This window comes from Ochlerotatus camptorhynchus, unplaced genomic scaffold (genome assembly GCF_037179485.1).
Source record: "Ochlerotatus camptorhynchus isolate MF236.1 unplaced genomic scaffold, CSIRO-AGI_Acam_v1.1 ptg000196l, whole genome shotgun sequence".
NCBI classification, from domain to species: Eukaryota; Metazoa; Arthropoda; class Insecta; order Diptera; family Culicidae; genus Ochlerotatus; species Ochlerotatus camptorhynchus.
The window spans coordinates 4,106,570-4,124,763 of record NW_027040686.1 but is presented as its reverse complement, the minus strand read 5'-3'; the positions used below and the strand labels follow the sequence as shown (position 1 = coordinate 4,124,763).

The following is an 18,194-nucleotide window of genomic DNA, read 5'->3' as shown; positions in this document are numbered from 1 at the left end:
TTGAGAGCCATGGCTTTCGAGAAATCACCGAGAGAAGTCATTGTTTACAACTGCTGTTACGCCCTAATTTCAGCTCTATCTAGAATTGTAGTTTACTTAAAATTTATTTCCCGGAAAAGAAGTGAAGCGGTAATGAGCAGAGGCACGATAGCAACGCTGTTTTATATCTTTCCAGGTTCAAGCAGAACCATGTGCAACCGCACCTGACAGGATTTCCCGTCATTTTTTATTAATGGGGCGGGGCAGAAAGTTTCTTTTGTGCAGAATATGTAAAAAAGGATGGACTTTGGATGTTAATCTAATTGCATAAATAGAGGTACCAGATATGTTTAACAGTCAGTTGTTGGTAATTCATCGAATGTATGTCTCCTTTCAGGCAATTTTTTTTTGAAAATTTTGGATTTATGTGTAAAAAATTGTTTTTACTTATAAGGGGCTGTTCATAAACTACGTAGACAGAGTTTAAGGGGGGGGGGGGTTTGCAATTATCCACAGCCCATACAAATTTATAAAAAATGTATGAACAATTGTCTACGCAGGGGAAGGGGGGTGGTCAAGAATAAAAAAATACTGTCTACGTAGTCAATGAACAGCCCCTAATTGTGGTTTGCTTAAAATTTATTTCCCGGAAAAAAGTGATCGTCAAAGTCCATGTCTTTTTCGGGATGTTGTTACGGGGGGTGGAGAAGTTGTTGTTAAGGGAGGGGGGGGGGGAGGTTGTTGTTAGGGAGGGGGAGGGAGGTCACGCAGTGATCCACCTTTACTCGCTGTCTTGGTCCAACTTGCTGCAGAACCTAGTGTCACGCCGTCCGAAGCGGTAATGAGCAGAAGCAGAAAAGCAGCGCTGTTTTATATCTTTTCAGGTTCAAGCAGAATGATGTGCAACCAAGTGGTATTCGTTTATGATGACTGGGTTTGGGGAAAACGTTTAGATCATGAAAACAGTGATAAAATTATCATTTGCGCATTTTTCAAAAGTTTTTTGATTTAAAATTGGAAAAGTATTTATTTCAGCAGATTCGTTAAGTAATATTCTATCTATTGGCGTATTTGGATTTAAATTTCATCTATAAATGACAAAGTTACAAGCGTTCAAAACCTAACACTATTTCACCACACATATTTTTTGATTTGTACTCCAGTATAGTCGACAAAGACGTAGTTGTACGTCAAAATAAAAAATCTGATAAGTTTTTAAGCAGTGTAAATAACAACTTTTGGTGTGGTTGTCCCACTAATCGCACTGAAAAATGGTGTTCAAAAAACCTAAAGCAAATTTTATCACCTTTAATTTGGCGTTAAAATAATTGATATTTGTAGTTTCGTAAAAACGTTTTTTAAAAGTGAAATTTCATTTTTTTAGCTATATCTCGAAAACTATCCTACTGAGATTTGTTGGGCTACATTTTTGGATTCAGCGCACGATTTTACATGGGAATTGACCATCAGCGTACAAAGTTCAAATATGCTGTAAACTAGTGTTTTCACTATTGAAAATTACAAAAATGTCCAGCTGTTGCAATGGTGATCAAAATTATCACCGATTGCCTGCAAAAAGCGCATTACCTAGCACAGATGTCAAAATCGAATTCCATCCGGTCCCGCCGAACGGTGCTTGTTCATACATCGTGTGTGACATTGTTCTCCAGGACACAACGAATGAGCGTCTGTTCACCAAAGAAGAAGGAAGAAGCCGCACCGCTACTGATCGGATTCAGTTGCTCGTCGTAAGCCGTTGTGGGCCATCTATGCCAAGCGCATCACCCTAATTTCAAACAACATAGAGCTCGCCAGCTACCGTATGCGTGATACGGTCAAAATTTGGTCAAGGGAAAACGCGTGTAAATCGGTGAAATCGTTTATTTAAAAAATCAAATTAAATTTCTTTTTCAAGTTCAATTAGTATAAAATTCAGGAAAAATATTCAGTTAGGCTTCCGCTTTTCCAAATCCGAATTGCCGGGCCTTACGCTTGACCCCTGCCATCAGATTTTGTACAGCCACCTTGTCCACCTTCTTCGCCGCAGAAAGCCAGTTTGCCTTGAACTGCTGCTCGCCCTTAGCAGTTTTTTTGGTCTTCTTTAGGTTCCGCTTGACAATAGCCCAGTATTTCTCAATTGGCCGGAGCTCTGGCGTGTTGGGAGGGTTCTTGTCCTTGGGAACCACCTGCACGTTGTTGGCGGCGTACCACTCCATGGCCTTTTTACCGTAATGGCAAGATGCCCCTTCCTTTTGCCGTATAAAACTCCTGTCCCGGAAGCTGCTTGTAGTCGGCTTTGACGTAGGTTTCGTCGTCCATTACCACGCAGTCAAACTTCGTCAGCATCGTCGTGTACAGCCTCCGGGATCGCGCTTTGGCCGTCGTATTTTGTTTATCATCGCGATTTGGAGTCACTACCTTCTTGTAAGTCGATAGTCCGGCTCGTTTTTTGGCTCGATGCACGGTTGTAGACGATACACCCAGCTTATTTGCGGCATCTCGGAGAGAGAGGTTAGGGTTTCGCTTGAAACTACCGGCAACTCTCTTTGTCGTCTCAGCGGCTTCCGGTTTTCGATTTCCCCCCGATACAGACTTCCTGGCTGTCGACAAACGTTCCCCAAACACTTTAATTACATTTGTAACGGTTGATTTGGCAACTTTTAGCGATTTTGCCAACTTTGCGTGCGAGTAGCTCGGATTTTCGCGATGCGCGAGCAAAATTTTGATACGCTGCTCTTCTTGCTTGGACGGCATTTTGTCAACTGAAGAGTGAATTCCAAAATCAAAATAGGAGCAACATTCTACACACACACACACCTTCAAAATGAGGGGTGTTCAGGTTTTTTAAATGCAAAATTGAAAGAAATACGTCAAGTTGATATTGACCAAATTTTGACCGTATCACCCTTTAGTCGGTTTCTTAGCTCATATTTAAACATGTTGACATAAATTTCGTTAACTATCAGTTCTCTCTCAACAAAATAAATATCGTCATTCATATCTGTTAAAATGGGTTCGATGCGAAGGAATTGATCATTCATAATAATATAAGAGTCATCGTAGATTAATTTTTTACATGATTCGTGTGTCCTATTCTTATATTGAATATAATTCCACTAGAATTTGTCATGAAAACGAAACTCTAAATTTAAAAACTTTACATCGTCTTTTTTTAACGGCACCGGTGGTGTAGCGTGATTACCTATCACCCCAGCAGGCCTGGGTTCAATCCCAGTCGGCGCCGCCGGCATGTTTTGAGGCATAACATCTCTGATCACGCCTTCCTTCGGATGGGAAGTAAAGCCGTTGGTCCCCGGTTCATGAGTTGATGGGTCGATAGGTAGGGTCCAGGTGTGGGAGCTGCCTTCCTGGCACGTCGGTAGCATTGGTGCTCAGCACGGAAAACAAGATCGACGGAAAAAACAAACCAAAGGAAAAAAAAATCGTCTATTTTTATGCAATTGAATCTAATAAACTTCAATCGTTCGTCATATTTTAACTTTTGTTATTTGTCTATAATGACAATTGCGATACATTATATACTTTCTTGTTATTTGTACCACTGGATGATTATTTCCAGTTCTGTACTTTAATATGGCACCATTTGCACTTTATTGACAACATTGTTTGATTTTGAATCTTGATATCAACCAATAGATGTCAAAACATTCAGATTACTAACTTTGAACTCATGATATCAAAATAATAACTAATTTAGTTTTTAATTTTTTTTTGTTTTCCTACCATAGTTTTAATAACATATTAATTATTAATTTTTTTAATTATTAACGAAATTACTAATATCAAAACGCATACAAGGATTTGTTATCAAGAAAACATGGTTTGTTATATATTTCATATCCTTCATATACCATTTAGATCTCATTTTTGTTATGATTACTGTTAACTCGACCACACGGTAGGCAAAATATGTATCACGAACGCTTATATCAAAATATCAAATTTAGTTTTCATTTTGTTTTCATTCTCTGCTCGGGTTATCACTTCGCGTCATTGGGAAGGTAATAATGGATGTTTTTGGTCGCTATTGAAAATTCAGTCAAGTGCTGAATTTTTGTATGGGCACAAATTAGAGGCATTTAGGCCGATATTACATCCATTTACCCTACATAAAAATTGACGCAATGACCGAGTACCACAAGACCTTGTCAATTAACCAGAAACACTTCAAATTAAGGAAAGGTTTTCTCCAGGATGCTGGAAAAAAGTAAAATACCTCGAATTTATATGATTGATCACTTTTTTTCACTATCTATTGAATAAATCGTGTGTTTTGTACACGAAACTGCGTGATTTGTCATCAGAAAGCGTGGCGTTTTCGTGATGGGAAAAATGGTTTCCGTAACACAGTTACTGAAAATTGATACCGAGCACGTAATTCTACGTCAAATCTGCGGTCGTGTCATGGATACAACCTCTTACTTTAAAAAAAATGAAAACTATTGCCTCAAATCGAAATTTCTGTTAATCGATCCTAAAATAGAAAGAATGATGCTAGCACTCATTCCATCGTAGGGTAACTGATGATGGTTGGACCTATTTAGGCCGGTTTCACACGACGCCAACATTCATGTCGTATTTTTTTCATGAATTCAAGTAGATTGATTTGGTGAAGCTCTATTTCTAAGGGAAATCAGGGGGTCATATGTCAACCTCAAAAATACATCTTCAATATTAACAACCCTATTGAACTTTCGCGCGTGAAATTTTCGAAATTTTCTAATCGACTGTCGCTCCATGAATCAATAATTTATGGACCGTTGGCGACTGCGGATACCATCCATATTTAATAACATATAACCTACGCGTTTCTTCTGCGTAAGAATGGTATGCTTTGTAGTTGATTTGCTTACGGCATTTCACGATCATCAAAATCACATGCATGCGCTCCATTATATCTCTGTCTAACCCTGTGATTTCGCATATCACATTGAATTGTTGGAAAAATTTTATGGCGGTATTCCCGTCGTTGGAGTTTCCACCTCCAGGCACCGGTTCACCTATCCGAAGCCCCAGCCGATTTCTTATTTCTGTAGCAATATACTTTTCCCTGTATTTTACTGCGGCGTTAGTTTTAGAGACCCACCAATCTTGCTTCCACAAATTCAACCAGGTAATTTAATGTCCCTTTCAATATTAGGATACCCGCTAAGGCTTTATATGCAATTTCCAGTTGCAATTGTGCAGAAATTTTCACAAATCGAACTAATAACAATAACCTCGTGTTTTGTAGCCAGCCTGCTATGCTAAACTCGTGCTGAAACCACTGACATAAGCAGACAACTATTTAACTGTTGTTTAAACCCGAACATTGCATTAGGTCCAATGTAACATAGAAAGATTCTCTTCGTCGATTTTCTCTTTGCTTCCTTACAGCGATGTTAAGTCATTTTTAGCTGTTTACAACGCGCAGTGCGATAAAAGTAGCTATTATCTACCATCTCATACCAAAAACAGGACAAGTAACGGTTTTGTAGCCAAGTTATTAACAATAGAGAAAGCCGACGAAGAGAATCTGTCAATGTTACATTGGACCTAATGCAATGTTCGAGTTGATTTACGTTGCATTGGAAACGCACGTAAAAAAGCATGTACCGTTAATATGACCGCATTAAATCTGAACACTTTTCAGTTTGACCTTGCTCCAACGTCATTCAGCGTATAGAATGAAGAAAACCAAGTAGGAAACAGATCGCAGAACATAACGAAAGAAGAACATAAGCTTATTATCGGAACGCTCTTTCGGAGCACTGATAGTGTTATATTATAAATAACCTGAATTCAGACGAGAGAAGAAGGAGAAGAAGAACAAGACGAGACAAAAGGAAAAAAGTACACAAAGCAAAGGATTAGAATTAATGCATTAAAATTTGCCGTTTAATTGGTCATCTGAAAACTATTTTTTGACTGTTTTCGGTTAATTTTCAATTTTACATAAAAGGGCATTAGAAAGACTTTTGTAGTTTAGCAAGACACACGTTTTTCTTTTAAAATATCGTTTCTTCCTCTATTTTAGAAGGAGTTATTACTAAATTTAATTGCACAAGTGACTGAACTTAAATAAGTTTAACTTAAGATAAAGAAAAACATATCTCCAGTTTTCCCATATAATATACACTAAATTATGCCCTTTCAAAAGATGGCTTAAAAATGTATGTACGTTTGCCCCATTTTGAGTGGTTGACATTTGAAAAGGGCCTATTTTGTATAGAAAATCTTCAATATCTTTGCATGTATTTGCATGTTGTGTATTTTGACGAGTTCTAAAAGTTCTTTGAAAACAGTTTTTACGAAAAAATTTAAATAAAAAAGTTAGAGTTGAAAAACTGATGTTTTTGGGTGCACCCTAACGCAGTTCAGAAAAAAATTCTCCAAAATGAAAACGGTAAGAGATACAAAAAAACTTTTTTCAACAAAGTTGCTTGAAATTAATTCACCAACAACTTTATTGAAGGATCATCCTAATGTTTGAAGGCACCATAAGAGGATAATTTGAAGAAGAAAAACTTCACTGAAGACACCAAGTGCCTAAATCCTAAAACAAAAGTACTATGGACTTTGGTCTTGCTAAATTCCAATCCTGGACCACTGTGCACTGAAGATTCACCAGGGTGCGCACTTGGCTGTCGAAGGCAATAAATAGATAATTGAAAGTGTAACAGTGGAACCGGAACGTCCAACAATCGAAACAACAATCCAACCTCACAAAAACACAACGTAGGGCCACATCCTGACCGAAACCGATTGTTAACTTTCCTTAACAATGTATCAATGCATTGAGATTCTGACAGAGTCGAATTTCGTGACAATAGGATACGTTTGGTGAACGCTATTGGCAATTATTCATAGTTACACATCCGTTGTAAAAGAACAATAAAACTCATCAATGTTTCTTGGATTAACTTCACAGTTTCAATTAAAGCATATCTCATCGGATTTCACACTAGCAGTTAATCGGATATCATTTCTCTGTTCGATCCCCTTTCTTTCCAGACGGTTACATAATAGGCAACTATCTGCACGCGTCCGAACAGGACATACGGGACTTTTTCTGGACCGGTTCGGGCGATGGGCCCTCGGCACTTAATCCCTTTGACCGGTTTCCAATCAGTGAAGATGCAATCATTAAGACGGCAACCGTTGTGGCCACGGTGTACATCGACCGAAGCAATGGCGGGACTGGCGGTGGAGGAGATGAGCTGTGCATCTTCGATTGTCCTCCGGGCGATGTGGACCAGACGATTGATAACGTTACTCCGACGGATCGGAGGTTCTGGCTGATGACGGTCATTGGAGGCCTGTTCGGCAAGAAGGATTATCCGGAACTGGAAGGCAAACTGGCCAAACTGTACCGGGTGGCTTTTACCAGGTAGGTTGCATTTACTAGTCTTTTTTTTTGTCATCGGTGAATGGTCTATTCTTTCCGGGAATAGTTGCTTGATTAGAGCATAGTATAATCCGACTGCCATGGGAATCTACATGGGTGTGTGTAGAAGTTTTGAGTTCCATCACATCACCCAAACAAATTCTAGCTTCACCCCATAGCAGAAGACATTCAACTGAACAAGAAAGACAATTTCCTGGCTAACAGTTTCCAATTTCCAGACAACAAGCATTACATCTCGGTATCAACAACAACACACTTCACATGCAATCGTCACCAGCGAGAGAAGAGGAAACTGCCACTAAGTATCGAATCAGAAGAAGCATTCCATCGAGTCGTCCCCAGGAACTCAGGACGAGCGACCGTGGCCGAGTGGTAGGGGTGAGCTTCGCCGATGGGAGGAATCGGACGTCAACAATGACGGTAGTAGCATCAAGTGGCAAACGTAAGCCGCCCGAAGGTAGGAATGTTCTAGTGAATGACCAGGTCTACAAGTATGAACGATACCGGAGAAGGCGTAGGAAAAAGGTGCACAAACGAGATACGGACGATGGATCCGGCGATGGGGGCGCCGGTCAGCAGGTGGTGGTCGTATCCGAGCAGGGCCTCGCTGAGAACGAGCACATCCAGAAGCTTCAGCAGTGAGTTGAAAGGTTTTCTGAAATAAAATTTCCATTGCTTGAACCGATTTATGGCACGGTTCACCAGTCATTCGAAATGATGAATTCAATCCCGCATCAATCGTTTTGTAGAGCTCCCGACAATGGCGATGGAACGACACCACTTACACGTTATTATGACAAGGATGCCTACTCGAGCAGTAGCGGCGGCAGTGGCGGCAACAGCAAGCGTCAAGTACGTATTTTGATACACAATACCACCCACTTGCGGGAGGGCGACAGCGACGAGGACTCATCGGCAGATGCCGCAGACTCGGCTGGATCAAAGTGAGTATCGAGATTTCTGTTTTTTCCCTCCTCCCGTTGCCACAGAGAAGTAGCTAGAGCGAGATCATGGCCAAAAGTCTCAAAGTAAAATTTGTGATTTTTTATGTTACTATATTTTTTAAACATGACTTCTTATATATTGTGGTTAATGCTTATTAATCATTAGATAATGATCTCCAAATTTATATGATACCTTTTCAAGAAACATAGAAACGTTGATGTTTGTTCACATCAACCGATACTGTGTGGTTGCGGTACAAGCACATATCGTCGGTAATAGACGATTGTTGTGTATTGAGAACGCTTGCGCAAAAAGACTAAGGGAGGGAAACGGATTCGAAACTCATATGTCATTAGCCAAATACATCCGTAGACCATAGGTCCACCGTTGTATAATTGGCAATGCACCCGTGTACTGAATGGGAATTGTGGGTTCGAATCCCACCGGTGCCCTTAGATTTTTTCGCAAATTTTCTCACACGCACGTCTCTTGCCGATGATATGTGCTAACCTCTCAGTATCTTCTAACTGTCGCATATAACAAATAAAAAATTGACTTTCAGTCGCTAACCTAAATCATAGAACCAACATTTCAAAAAATCCTATCTTCTTTGATCGATTCTCTTCATCATTGTTTCTTTTGATACCCACTGCTATGCAGCCGGATTTTGCGCTATTTTTACCACATAGTTTGATAAACGAGATTTTTATCTAGCGTCAAAAACGTCAAATACAACAGGAAAAGGCTTTGAGGTTAAGTTATTAACGAGAGAGAAAGTCGATGAAGAGACTCGAGCAAAGCAGATGGGACCTTTTGAAATGTTTATCTACAAATGATCTATGAACAAATGAAACTTATAGTTGTTATGAGCACATTAGTGGACAGAACTCATCCTGGCTAGTCCGGACTGGTATTTGGGAGCAGTTTGAATACTGTTTGTTTTCATCATTTTGGTATAAATTTGACAAATTTTGGTAATCTTTGATTTGATTGATTTGTTTTTAGTTTCAGTTTGATTTAAAATCCACAATTACTACATTTTACATCATACAAGTGTATAATATCACTCCAGCAGTTGTTAATAATTTTGGCCAGGTTTTTGTCGTAGATACTCCTCTGTGCGCTGCTTGTTTGACTTTCAAGTGGGTAGTTAGGTGGGAGTGACGTGGGTTGTGTGGGAAGGGACACTGCAGGTGGACGGCTGGGTTGTATAGATTTGAAATATTGTTACTTAAGCTATGATTGAAAAAACATTATGTATGATTCTCTTACAGTTTTTCATTAAATATATGAGTAATTCCAGCTTAAGTGTATACCAAATTTTCGGAAACCGTGGCATTGTCACCTATTTTAGCCAAACTTGGTCAAAATGCTTATTTTGAGATTCTGAGAAATATTTTTTTCGGATTTTTGAATAGACATTATTCTGCATCCAAACAAGTTCTTTGTGTTCTTGGTCCTCCATTTTCAATGCTGAATCTAATAATATGATTAATGCCTAAAATCGGTTATCAGGTCCATTTGGATTTTTGTCAATTTTGAGATAACAAATTTATCCACTATCAATTGGCATCTACTTTCATAAATCATGGCCCACTTAGTAATGGATCAAACTCTTTTGCTGCGCTCCTAGTGGTCGTTTTCGGAAGCTTTTGACGTATATGTGTTGACAACATCAATGACAATAACAGTGTGTTTTTTTAGTTCATAAAGCGCTCTTATTTTGGAGACAGTAACCATGCAAGAGAAACCTAGAAAAAAAATCGTGCTCGTACGTAAAGACTGGAACGCACAAAAATTGGTCGACAAAAAAATCGTTCCTTTCACTCAAAATTCATTTCACAAAAATCTTCTTATTTTTCTTTTCGTAGTTCAATTAATATATTTAAAGGAAAAAATGTTAATTTATTCTTTTGGTTTGCCAAATCCGAACTGCCGTGCCTTCAACTTAACCCCTTCCATTAAATTTTGCACAGTGGTCTCATCCGAGGGGGGCGAAACATCTAAATCTCAATTCTAGATGCTCAAAAAATCTCACACTAGTGAATAAATTTTCGAAAAATCTTCTTTCATTTCTCGCATCTACTTGCATCGCGTATCATCTTTTTGCAGGAAATCTTCAAAATCGTGATAAATCTTCTTTCTATCTACTCAGCGTACGCGCAGTTAGCCACAGCAAAATACAATATTTCCTGCATCGTAGATAGAGTCGTCCCCCTCGGTCTCATCGACCTTTTTTTTTTCCTTGTCGGGTATTTTCATCACTGCGACCATTTTTCTGATCTATTGTGATATATTCCCCATTTTTTTTTCTTTAGCTATATCAAGATGCCGTATCACTATTATTAGGAGTGATCGCCATCGTTTGACTAATAGCATTATCCCAGCACGGCATTATACTTCGAATAAAGTGCACTGCCGTACTGGGAGTTGTTCTCCAAATGTCAAAGGGTTCTATCAACCCCTTGTCGAAGAACTTACGCCTTTTATTGAAAATTGCCGGACAGTGGCATAGCAAATGTTCCGAGTCTTCCTTTTCTATGCCACAGAAGCGACATACATCATCTTGAAGTTTTCCAATCAGCTTCAAGTGATAACGGCTCGGACAATGACCTGTTATAAGACCTGCATATATACTAAGATCTTTCTTAGAAAGTTCCAGGATTTTGTGGGTCACAGAAATGTTTGGATTAATAAATCGCTTCGACTGCCTAGCAATGGAAGTGTTCTTCCAGTTTTCCTCCACTTTTGAAGATTCCCACGCTTTTAGCTCCATTCTAAGAGATGCAGCCGATAAGCCACAAAAGGGCTCTGGCCCGATGAACTTATGAGAAGATCCGAGTCTTGCTAGTGCATCAGCTCTTTCATTTCCCTCAATCCCGCAATGACCAGGAACCCAATATAAGTTGACTTGATTATGACAAGACAATTTTTGAAGTGATTGAACACACTCCCAGACAAGTTTTGATGTACATGTCGCCGACTTTAAAGCATTTAGAGCAGCTTGACTGTCGGACATGACGCATATATTTGAACTCTTATAGTTTCTACGCAAACATATAACGGAACACTCTAAAATTGCTTGGATTTCAGCTTGGAACACAGTTGGCCATCTGCCCATAGGAACCGATATTTCTATCCCTGGGCCAGTTACTCCTGCTCCCACTTGATTGTTCAATCTTGAACTATCTGTATAAAAAACAATCGATCCTGGACGAAGAACCGGGCCACCAAATTGCCATGAATTACGCCCAGGGTCAACTACTCGAAAAAGTCGATTGAAGTTGTATCTTTTCTCCATCCAGTCTTCGTTGTTCCTTACTAGAGAGTTGATACTAACAGTTTTTAGAATCGTAAGATGTCCTCTAAGGTCTCCTTCAAAGAGTTTCACTGACCTTGTAATCCTTAGAGCACACTTTTCGGCTTCTAATTGTATAAATTGATGCAATGGTAGCATATAAAGCAAAGCATCCAATGCCTTCGATGGTGTACTTCTCATTGCACCTGTTATTGAGAGAGTTGCTAACCTTTGGAGTTTTTCTAACTTTCTCTGAACAACACTCTCTTTTGTTTTTGGCCACCAGACCAATGCACCATAAGTAATCCTGGGTTTCACAATTGCCGAGTAAATCCAATGGATCATTTTCGGTTTCAGTCCCCACTGTTTACCGAATGTTCTTTTGCATAACCATAGAGCATTAGTAGCTTTGTTTATTGCCTGCTCTAGGTGCATATTTCAATTAAGTTTACTATCGAGGATTACTCCAAGATATTTGACAGCATTAGAAAGTTCCAAAAGTGTGCCTTTCAACCTTATGTTGTCTAATGAAAATTTCTTCCTTCGGGTAAATGGCACGATAGTAGTTTTAGAAGGATTTATGTTTAATCCTTCCCTATCACACCACGATGAGACAAAATTTAAAGCCATTTGCATTCTGTTAGCGATAATACAATCATATTTGCCACGTACAATTATGACTATATCATCTGCGAAGCCAATTATTTCGAAGCCATGGGCTATTAAATTGTTGAGAAGATCATCAACTATTAAAGACCACAATAGAGGTGATAACACGCCTCCTTGCGGGCATCCTTTGGTTGCTCTTACACTGATGAGTGAGCTTCCAAGGTTTGCTGATATTTCTCTTTTTGATAACATTTCATTGATCCAATTTACAATGCTTTGATCGAAACCACGTTTCATCATAGCTGTAGTCATTGAATCGTGAGATGAATTATCGAATGCACCTTCAATGTCATCGACCTTATTCGCCTCCGAACGCCAGTTAGATTTAAACTGCTGCTCGTTTTCCATGGATTTATTAGTTTTTTTTTTAGATTTCGTTTGACCAAAGCCCAATACCGTTCGATATGGCGGAGTTCTGGGCTGTTGGGAGGATTGGGGTCTTTGGGTACCACAACCACGTTGTTCGCATCATACCACTCGATTGCCTTTTTCCCATAGTGGCAGCTCGCCAAGTCCGGCCAGAACAGCACAGGTCTATTATGATGCTTTAGGAATGGTAGCAGCTGCTTTTACAGACACTCCTGGACGTAGATCTCTTGATTGATGGTTCCCATAGTAATGAAAATTTGGTTTTAGACACATGCATATGGCCTGCCAGACGAGATATTTTTTCGGGAACTTCGATAGTGTGATGGTTTTGAAAATTTTAGCCACCTGGTATAAAACTCCTGTCCCGGAAGCTGCTTGAAATCCGCCTTCACATATGTTTCGTCGTCCATGACGACACAGTCGAACTTTGTGAGCAGATTCGTAACAGCTTTCGGGTTTTGTTTTATGCATTTTAACAGAAATACACTGTGTGGTATACATTACTAATACATCGTATTCAGTGTGATGTGTGCTGAACTCTGATTTTTACGCCTGGCATTTTAGGGAATTGGTCCACAATGCTGGGCGTTTCGCAGTTGTTGATCGCGTTTCCAACCTGTAGCAGACCTTTGTCGCTAGCCGTAGATCGCCCAAGGATTGATCTGGTCCCTTGGGGTACAACGTAGAAGATCACGCTTACGGTTGATCTCACGCAATCTAATACTGTTATTTTTGCATTAAATGTGTCGATGGTCATTGGTTCCCGAGAGCCATAAGCATGTAATTCCCTACTCGGCTTTTCGGTTATTTCGAACGTTGCTAATCCGGAACGAACCTCTTGCTTCAAACGCGCCCAGTCATTTCCGCCAATGACATTGACGTCTGCACCAGAGTCGATTAGAAAACGTATGGGACTAAATAGACGATCCAATGCGACAGGCAATCATAACGTCTTCTAGGGAGAGTGCGTGTACCTTGTATAGATGATAGGAATGGATATGTCGTTGATAGTAATAAAGTAGGTAACTACCGTGTAATAAATCTTTATTTGAGAAAAAACATCTTAATTTGAACAGAAAATTGAGTCTGTTTATACCTGCTTGTTGTACCCATAATGATCTTCATCCTTGAACTCCGGAACATTGTTGCTTCGTCTATTCTGTACAATATTGACCTGTTTTGGTCGACAGGCCGCTGCGAAATGTCCACGTTTTCCGCATTCGTTGCAAGAGCGTTCTAGAGCTGGACATTCACCGTTTCTATGCCGGAAGAGAAAGCATCGCTGGCATCGTGAACGGCGTCCTTGAAACCGATATGATGAACCCGATAGGGACCCGGAAGAATACGGTGAGGAGGGAATCGATTCATCGTGCGAACCAGTGTCCACTTCATCACTGCGGTCCTTGTCACTACCTGATCCATCAGAGGATCCATCATCGTCACTACCTACTCCTTTGGAGGATCAAGAGGTTGTGCGTTAATGCGGTTTTAGTCTGTTCAATGTGGTTGATCGGAGGGCAACGTGATTTCTTTTCAGGGTCTTTGCTATTTATCTGTAATGATACGAGTAAACAATATTCATTACATTCATCAAACACTTCTCATGGAGGTATTTGTTTGATCACGGAACCTGATTTATTATAAGATAAAACCAAATCTTCTATTTGCGGTCATCGAATAGTTTTGCTTAGATAATGTATAATTTTTCCGCTCGATCAGCGCGATTCTTGGCTGAAGACGGCCAAATGTGTTTGATCGCGGTCACCTTGACCCGATACACAAGTGCGCCATCAACTGATCCGCCATGCTTAAGTGCGTGGTCATCAGATCCACTCGAGTGATTGCGGTCATTCGACTCGTATCAATCCTGTCATTTCTAAGACTAAGCTTCAAATGCGCGATTCTCATGATCCGCCCCACGCCGTCATTTTTTTGCGTGGTAGTAAGCTGTCTCACGCGGTCATCCCGATTCGCAAATTCCTTCAAACAGGAATTTTTATTCACACGGAAAATGCGGTCTTCCCGAGCCGCTCAATGATTTTTCTAAGTAACCTATACGTTGACACCAAAATCTGCTGATTTGTCTTTTCCTATGGCAAGTATAACCTCACTTTGTAAAAAAAAAAACTATTCACTTCTTCTGAGCTGGGTAATTCTTCTAGCACCACTTTGTAAAAAAAAAAAAATTAAATTAGGGTTCTGGTTTTTGTCGTTGCATCAAAAATAAGCAACTCCTGGCAGGATCACCATTGTGGATACCTGATAATCGACTAAAGCAATCACCCTGCGTTGAATACCGATCGCACGACTTACCTCTGGAAAGATTGGAAGCCGAAAGAGGAAGTTGCAATGGCGGTTGCGATAACGAACCCTCCTCAGTCGCACTTACGATGATTGCTCGCATACAGGGTGGATCAATCAGAGTTCAGCACGCATCACACTGAATACGGTGTATCATAATGTATACCACACATACACCAATTTGAAGTTGACCAATTTTTGCGCGTTCCAGACTTTAGTGTCGTAGCTGTTTATAAATGTTGAAGTTTTCGTCGTGCATTTTTGATTTTAAGTGATTTTGTGCTTTTTGTATTCCTACGTAGTGAAGTGTTCTTGGTAGATTGTTTGATTCCTTTGATGCGCCATTCATCCAACCTCCACGTCGATTTTGCTGTGAAAAGCGCCATCTGTTCGAGGGTAGCGTCAGTCGCTTTCATAGCAGTATTCATACCCAGTACCGTTCTTCATTGCATCGACTCTTGCAGTCCGTGAAGAATAGCCAAAGGTGGAACACATAGACAAACGTAGCTTCACGTCATGGAGAATTGCAATATATGCAACGATAAGCTCAAACAAGTTGATAGTTTGCAGTGGATCGTGTAACCGGCGATACCAGCCAAGCTGTGTAGGAGTGAACAGAAGTCATCTTGCATCTTGGTCTGCGCAAGTGGGACTCCTATGTTTCTGTCAGGCTTGTCGACTGAACTTCGAGCCTGCTGGTTATGACCGTGACAAGATCATCATGAAGGCATTACGTGAGCTTCTCACCAGGATGGATTCGATTGACACAAGACTGGGAAACTATGGAGAGAATCTTCGAACCATTAACGGCTTTTTGACCAGACGAAAAGAGCATCCAACCTTTCGTTGGATCAAGCGGCCTTTCATAGGAAAATCGATCAACTCACAACTCCTCTCGATCGTTCCAGGTCATGCGATGATACCTCTTTCTTCGAGGATTTCGATTAAATTAACCGTACCATTCATCAACCAGCAGACAAATTCATCGTTGGTAACAAACGTGTACAAATCGTATCCGGACATTCCAAATGCACCTCGACTCAACAATCAAATCAGTAGACTAGTACCACCGACACCGGTGCCGCTGCCAACGGTACTGCTGGACCGATACCAGTTACATCTGCCAACCCTCCCAATCAAGCAACAATCCTGTTGAACTCCACTTCAATTGCACCTCAACAACAAACTACAGGACAACCTGGTCCATTATCCGCATCAACCGGTTTTGATTCACTCAATGTTGTACGAAAAGAGCCTCAGCTGAAAATTGACGAACACCAAGTAGCATACTGTGATATTACCAACGTCGACCCATCCGTGGTGAAAGTAGTAAAACTTATTCCCAGGGGTAAGGTTCAGCGTGACAAAACATTTGTGTTGAAGGACCACTGTACCAAGGAACGTTCAAAACATCGTCGAGGATACATGGTACTGGCCAGATGGAGTCGAAATCCGAACCTGTACCAATATACTTATAAGTTGCTTGCATCGGACGTCATTGATTCAATATTCAACGTTCCTGTCCAACCAGAACGCACTGCCTGTCACATTATGGAAGCCCCTAAGCCTATCGACCCAGTCGCGCTTGTTGGTTCCTGTCATCTTAGTCGTTCTGGACCTGCGGTCGAAAATGGTGAAGGGGGCTTCCAACCTCCTTTTCAGGCAAATATGTGTTCGATAGAATCATCCCATTGCATGATGACTTTTCATGTTCCAGCACAGCATTTCACCTCTCCGATTTTGTCACACTAATAAACACTCCAAATCAGAACGAACGTCCTGTTTCCTAATAGAAGCCCCTGATCCACTCACCTCAGTTGCGTTTCCTGATTGCTGCCATCGTAGACGTTCTGGCCCTGTAGTTGAACTTGGTGACGGCGTCTTCCAACCTTTCACTTCAGAAGGATGGCAAGATCACTGCATCTTGCCTTCGCCTGACGATATTGGTTGCAGACACGGCGAACCTAATGAAATCGATGATGGTATATCTGCCGAACTAGAACGCACTGCATATTACGTTCTGGAAGCCCCTAGCCATCTTCAAGCAGTCGAGCTTGCTGGTTCCAGTCGACTCAGTTGTTCTGGCCCTGTGGTCAAGTGTGGTGAGGGGGTCTTCCAACAGTAAAACAAACTCGAGGAAGGGGAATTCTCAGAGCTGTTTCTACACATCTTTGCATTCCACCCGATCGAAAAAAAACGAGCTCAACGATATTCAATTTCATATAGACTTAATTGGTGCGGTCGTCTCTGGTCTAGGAGTTAACGACATGACTCTTCAGGTTGAAGATTACAATCATTCGAACGTATTTTGGATTTTATCTTTCCCGTCTTTCAACCGCCAGCTGGGCATTTAACTCGGATTCAACCTGCATGCACTATCGCAGCTCAACCAGATTGCAAATTCAAAAGACCGTATTCTCGATCTAATACTTGCAAATGATACAGCTTTGCCTAATTGCACTGTTTCAGAAGCCATCGAACCACTGACTTCTATTGATATTCAATATCCAGCCATAGAGGTTGCATTATCCCATACGAGGCGGTGCATTATAACACCAGGTTCAATTTCCGAAAGGCTTATTTTGCTGCGATAAATCAAGCTCTACTTGCTATCGACAGGAGTTACCTTAATTCATGCCAGAACTTGGATGATGCTGTGGATTTTTTCACGAACGCTGTAGGCAGTATTATCGCTGAATATGTACCTCTTACAGGAATAGCCCATAAACAACCCTGGTCAATAGACTGATGCAAAATTTGAAATTTTCGCTCCACAGTGCTTAAACGGTTCCAAATTTGGTCCTGCTTAGCCTTCCAAAATTTGAACTTGATAATATTTAACGCGGCTTTAAGACAAAGCTGTTTTGTGATTATTGGATAACCAGGAAAAGGTTGAATAAGCGCCGTTCAAGTCTACACACAACTAAACAGCAGGATAACAGCTGTATAGAAGCGTTAATGGATATGCAATAGAAGCTTGTCCCAACCGTTCCAACAGCCATAAGTAGCAGCTGACTAAGTTCGCCAGATTTGCTTGTATAGAGGTTGAATAAAGGTTTCTACATATCGTATAACATTTCAATACAGCTTGAGGCTGTATAAATGAAATGAGTACATTGCGAAAACCCACCAGTCTTGGCCACCAGGTTGTACGGGCTCTAGCTACGCTATTCTGCTTGAGTGCTCGATTTGGTTGCCTACTGGCGCGGTATGCCTGTAAGCCTT

At 40.7% G+C, this 18,194-nt stretch overlaps 1 protein-coding gene across 3 annotated transcripts in view; it reads left to right on the top strand.

The window, feature by feature from the left end:
• LOC135702707 (uncharacterized) overlaps positions 1-18,194 on the top strand; it is a 62,253-nt gene that overhangs the window by 36,823 nt on the left and 7,236 nt on the right. For all 3 annotated transcript variants that reach the window (XM_065223745.1, XM_065223744.1, XM_065223746.1), the window contains exons 2-4: positions 6,994-7,369; positions 7,606-8,025; positions 8,137-8,331. In XM_065223745.1, the coding sequence (XP_065079817.1) occupies positions 6,994-7,369; positions 7,606-8,025; positions 8,137-8,331 (991 nt within the window). The remainder of the gene's footprint in view (positions 1-6,993; positions 7,370-7,605; positions 8,026-8,136; positions 8,332-18,194) is intronic.